The sequence below is a fragment of the Egretta garzetta genome, unplaced genomic scaffold (assembly GCF_000687185.1).
Source record: "Egretta garzetta isolate BGI_Z169 unplaced genomic scaffold, ASM68718v1 scaffold411, whole genome shotgun sequence".
Taxonomy (NCBI): Eukaryota; Metazoa; Chordata; class Aves; order Pelecaniformes; family Ardeidae; genus Egretta; species Egretta garzetta.
In genome coordinates, this window is record NW_009258541.1 from 2,172,104 (window position 1) to 2,178,117 (window position 6,014).

General features: G+C 42.5%; 1 protein-coding gene across 2 annotated transcripts in view; it reads left to right on the forward strand.

Moving 5' to 3' along the window:
• TENM1 (teneurin transmembrane protein 1) overlaps window positions 1–6,014 on the forward strand; it is a 257,419-nt gene that overhangs the window by 114,352 nt on the left and 137,053 nt on the right. For both annotated transcript variants that reach the window (XM_035902110.1, XM_035902112.1), the window contains exon 5: window positions 3,803–3,955. In XM_035902110.1, coding sequence (XP_035758003.1) covers window positions 3,803–3,955 — 153 coding nt within the window. The remainder of the gene's footprint in view (window positions 1–3,802; window positions 3,956–6,014) is intronic.

The window sequence follows — 6,014 nt, forward strand, 5'->3', positions numbered from 1 at the left end:
AAGGTTAGTGATGCCAGGTAAAGCACGGTTGCTACCAGCAGGGAGAATATCGGCACTCAGTTTTTAGACAAGAGGTTCAGTTAGGCCCAGGTGAGGGGACGTTATGGGCTGATGCTCATGGTGGCTCACCGCAGCCCCTCCTAACTTAAAGTAGGAATTTTGCAATTGTGAAGCATGCTGATGCTGCTAGCAAGCTGTTTTAATCTCCCCTTGCCTGGTAGTCCTTGGTTTTTGCTTGAAACCATGTAGCAGTTCACCGGTGACCTACCAGTAGCTGAGGTATTTTAGGTGCTGCAAAACACAAGGTATCTGATTGCAGAATTTTTCTGGAATGCCAGGTAGGCAGAGCCAAAAGCTTTTGCTTTTTCTGTAATACCCATTGTAGTCATCAAACCTCAAAGGCTGTTTTTTGTGTTCTGTGGGAACTTGAGCTACATCCAGTAATGCATCTTTAATCATAACGCTGGGGTTTGGTCCTGTTAGTCAGCAGCCAGCCCTCAAAAGTATTGCAGTCAAGGTCTTTTTCTCTAAACGTCAGTCTGGAAGGCTGAACTTTGAGGAAAGGCCGGAGACCTTCATCAGAAAGTGAATCGCCCTCCTTTTTACCCAGCCGAGCCCCAAGTTCGACCATGTGATGGTGTCATCTTCTGCTTGGGCTGTGGAGTAGGGTCTTATACCTGGGCACTACACATGGGAAATACAGCTGAGAATCTTACAAACGGATTTATGCTGTGGGAATGACATTGTGGCCCACTGTGGAATTCCATAGCATTTTCTGTGCCCCTGTGTATAAACGGGGAAAAGCAAAAGCCAGAAATCCACTAGAAAAAATCAAAGAGAGAATGACTCAAAAGAGAAGTTCTTTTTGAGCTTTTTAATGAAATTCAGTACGTGCCTACTTATTTCTAAAGAGATTTGAGAGAGAGAGATTTGAAAGTTTTATTTAATCTTACTTGGTGAAATATCTGTATATTTAAAACATGATGTACATATGTCGTAGGAAACACAAGCTTTGTAGGAATTATGTATACCCTAGGTAAAAGAAAAGTATCACAGAAAATGAAGAGGCAAGGCTCTGTGTCTGCTAAATAAACATTTGTTATTCCCTGTAGTTAACTTCTGAAAAAAGGTATCTCTGAGAATTAATGGCTTTACTGGTGTATGTGGTCTGGTTATTACCAGAGTAATACCTGGATCTGAAGGTAATTTCTCAAGAGCTGTAGCTAATGTCATGAAAACTGGATTGATTTTAAGATTGCAAGCTGGCCAGGTTTCTACAGTGATAGCAGTCATTCGGTTTAATTCAAGTAGACCTTATTTTCATAGCAACGTGCTTTGTCGTTCGAACACACAGTCTTGCACGTTGGTTAACGTGAAGCTGGCCAGCGTCCCCTGTCATCTCCCACAGACTAGAAGTCCAAGGCTGGCAGGGACCATCATCTCTACGATGCAGGTGGTGTTTCTCAGGGAGGAAGTTGACTATCAGGCATACATACAAATAGTTTTGCTAGCTTTCCAAGCTCTGGCACGAACTATAAAAACAGCAGCACTTCCCCAGCCTGAAGGAAGACAAAGCAAGCAAACTACTTAAATCGGTGCGAACGGATGAGAAAACGCGTGGTGCACGTAATCTGGAAACGACCTGTAGTAAGGAAAAAGGTGCGTTACGTGTTCAGTCCTTGCTTTGTGACGTACCCTCTGCGGCACACGCACATGCTGTCTTAGGAAATAAATAACAGCGACAATGGAAATAGCGTAAGAAAGCAACTAGGTTATATTCATGATTCTCTAACCACTAAAAGCTTACTGATGTGTGCAGTTACGTTTTGCATCTAGCGTTGATCTGTTTCAGCTGCTGATGTAATTATTTGCATTAGCGTAGATGAAATGTACGTTCATGAGTTATCAATCCCATTGAAGTTTGCTCCTTTTTGTTGTTATTAACTCTTTAAATCATCATAACGTCCAGAAGCTCAAGCCAGGAGCAAGAGCTGCCTGCTCTTGAGATGTCAAGGCGTGTTGATCTTTGTTCTACTGTCTGTAAGTAGCAGTAATCTGTCTTGCATTAACAAGCTCAAAGATCAGAGCTTAGGCCTGTGTGATCTGACTGCAAGACCCTTTTCAAAGTATTAGCATGGTCCCTTGACGATTTCAAGTCCATGGAATATGAAGTAATCCAGGCAAGTCTCTGGCTTGAGATGTCACCGCTAACGCTGGAGTAAGCTTCTAGTATCTCTTCTGGGGAGGGGGAATTTACTGCCCAGTGGCATGTCTCCAGAGCCCAGATCTGATGGTGAAGCAGTGGTTTGTGAATTCAGTAAGCTTGGCTCTCTTCTCCTGAAGCCAATATAAAAAATATAAATGTGTCACAAATACTGTCACCTCACTAATTTGATAGAAATGCTCTCATTTGCTTGATTTGGATCATGTATCGGTGGCTGGGTGATCCAGGAGTGCACAGATCTGGAATTAATGATTGTAGATTGCTGTCCTGTGGTAGTTTTGGCAAGCCCTTGCCAGGAACCCACTGAAGGCATGGGGGTTTGCTTTATAATTTAACTTTTCAGCATGCAATGGAGGCTTGTGAGCAAACACGTTGATAATAGGCTCTAGGTTTCCTGTTTCTGTTGAGATTTTTTTTCCTTAAAACATGTGCAAGTGCAAAGTAAAAGTGTATTTTCTACATTCAGGACCCATTCCAGTTCACACTTACTTCTCCTGAGAGTCTCTGAGGTTCCTACACAATTCGGGAAGAGCAAATATATTGCCTTTTAGGCTCCCACTGTGGACAGATCCTATGCAGTGCAAATTGCTGCATGTGGCTAAAGAGCCTGCTACTCGGGTTTTGCTCTTTATGTGACAATTTTGGCTGCCCGGGGGTGGGGGGGAATCCTCAATCCATATTTTAGTGGGTTATCAGTTCTCCCTGCTGAGTTAATTCAATGCTAAGGCAACCTCTTCCTTGGAAGAATTTGCCCTCCTCGGTAAGACCAAGGTAATTGTCTAGAATGACTGCAGTACCATCATATTACGCTTCAAATGAGATCCTCTGTTGTTATCTTTCTCCTGCCATCCTTCGGTACCTTAGATCGGAACACCAGAAAGGAAAGCAGAAAAAGTGAACGGCTGTGCAGGCAAAGTGGAGTAGGCAGCCCCCCGGTATGGTAATAAGGATAGGTTATGGCTTCATAAAAGGATTAATTTAGTAGATTTCCCAGTGCATACATAAATAACAACTATATTTCTGTTAATATGTGTTGTAGAATAATTGCATGTATTTTACATCTAGAGCCATTTTTTTATCTGCAGTGTAATTCTAGAGTAAATCTATGGAGTCAGTGTTTTAACCCAAGTGAAAAGATTTGGGAAGGCAGTGGGCGCAGTTTCACTTAGAACTGGGTTGGAAAGGTGAGAAGTTTTACTTGGTGGCAGCACTCTAATCAACAAACTCCAAGCTCTTTGACAGTTGAAAGCTGAGGGACAACACTGATGTAGCATTAGTCACATAATATTAAATTCATTCAGTTGTTATCCTTTTAATTGCAAGTATTTCCATTAATTGCTGTAGAAATTCATCACCCTGACCTGACTGAGCTCCAAAAGAAAGTGTGGAAACTAATTAAACATTGAGTTTTAAGGTAAAATAGTAAATTGCTCATTAGACCCCTTGAAATTCTGATTTATTACTAACCAAACGAAGTAATACTTGACTTTGCAGAAACTGGGTCATCGCATTCTTTGTTAGGCTGACTGAAGGTGCTGTAGCTTAGACATCAATTAATTGGTCTTCCTTTTTTTGCAGCAGTACACTTGTTTGGTTTAACCTGGCAGCTACAGCCTGTGGAAGGGCAGCTATATGAAAATGGAGTTAGCAAAGGCAATAAAGGAACAGAATCCATGGATACTACTTACTCACCAATCGGAGGAAAAGTTTCTGATAAAACGGAAAAAAAAGGTATGTGTGAATGAGAAGTCAGATTACGAATATTTAAACATGACCACTGTTCAGATTCTGTATTTTGAGTTGAGTATTTTGAGTTCAGGTCCTATCTTCTCTAGTATAATTTTAAAACAGGTATCAAAAGCCCATAACCAGATTGTTTCTTTTAGCAGAACTCTCACTGAAATTAGCAACCAACCCAAGCCGGTAGGGAGGGCATGTTCAATCGCAAAATAATCACCCTTCTTTTGCGAGAGAAGAGAGATTAAAGCATTTGGCTTCTGTCTTAAGACAGGGAAGGTGAGACCATATTCTCCTTATTCCCATTTGTGCAAAGGGCTTGATGCTGTGCCTGTCTTGCAGACCAAAGTCAGTCTTGGGTGAAGTGAAACCCTTTGTACTGACAGGTCAGAATATGCAGAAGGGTAGAAATCGTAATGCTTTTAAAAGCATCCAGTTCTTGAAGGCGTAAGCTAAAAACAGCATTCTGTCACATCCTGGCTTAACCGGTCATAGTGAATCAGCTCACGGGAATCTACTGGGGTTTCACAAAATGCCTGAGCCAGCCTGGCAGCTCCCTGCTGCAGGGCAGAGTCCGGCTCTGTCCCTGTGCAGCTCCCTGCCTCCCCGTACCCACCGCAGGGGTTGTCTCATGCACGACCAAGACACGTCGGTTCACTGTGGCAGCAGAAAATGGCTTCGTTAAAAAAAAATGCGAATGGTCTTCTGCCGTGTAAGTGGCTGAACCAACTCTGTTGGAGGACCAGAAAAGTGCCAGAGCTGGAATGGGAAAGGAGCAGACCGTGCAGCCAGGAGCGTGAAACAGAGAGCAGGGCTGCCTCTGAGATGCACAACTCCTTTCTCTTGGGTCCTGTCATTTAATGTTGTTAAATCACCTACTCCAATATGGCCCATCTTTCCCATTGACCACCATGGCGATGCTTTCTGGCTGTAACAAGCAGATGGCCCTCCCATTTCTTTTTATGATACTCAGAAAAAGTGGATAAATCAGATGACATCATAGAAAAGTGAAGGGGAGTAGAACATGAACCCTAGTCTTTCCAGTTGTTAGGAGGAAGGTAGAATTGTACTGAGAGCTCTGCAATGATAGTTGATTTCCAGAGCTTTCAAACTTTAGAGCAGAGCAGTGATCTGATTTTGTGTTTGCCAGGTAAGATCTACGACTGTAAATATGAGAACAAGGTGGGACATTGTTATACCAGTCCCTCCAGAAGGAAGATTACATCTCACATAAATAGTCTTACAAATCAACGTGGCCCAGCTGGGTAGAGATCGTATTAGATAAATGAGCAATAGAAATATATGTAAGGAGACAATGATGATGTTACCCATTATTTTGTCCCTTAGAATGGATTGGTAGTGAATGACAGTAAATGTTTTACACACTTTTGTATTTTTTTGTCCTGGTGCACCATGGAAAATATCTCAAATAGTTCTTCTCAACTGCATTAAATCGTTCTGTCAATATATTACAGATTTAATAAAAGCTCTTCCAAAGCATTTGGCTTCCAAAAGAGGATGTGCAGGAAAAGCATCCAAAACATCCAAAATCTTAAAAATCAGATGCTTGAGAACAAAGAAAAGAATATGTGAGTCAATAGAGACTCGATGTAGTAGGTAAAAAACCAAACCACCTGCCTTGCCCCAGGCCATCCCAGTGTCTTGGGTAGCTACACAGTTCCCCCGCAACACTAAAGCGTGGCGGGCTGCGATAGCAGAGCCGCTTCACTGGGGGCTTAGCCAGCAGTTTTAGGGGTCAGTCTTGAGTATAGCTGGACTGTTCTCCCCCTTGTCCCTTTTCACCTCTTCAGGGTAACCTGTAATCCAGGGTGTATGCTAACAAGGAGTATACACTTGGGAAAACACAAGACTTATGGATTCATGGACTCTTGTGGACTTAGTACCAGGCATTAGTACATGCATAGTCTGGCTGTGGCTGACTTCTGCTGGTTTTATTTCTTTCCGTCACTTTCAATATATGTGAGTCATTTGATTCCCAGTGCTCGTACCAAATTCTCCACGTAGATGTGCTGGGAAGGAGGATTTGGAAAAA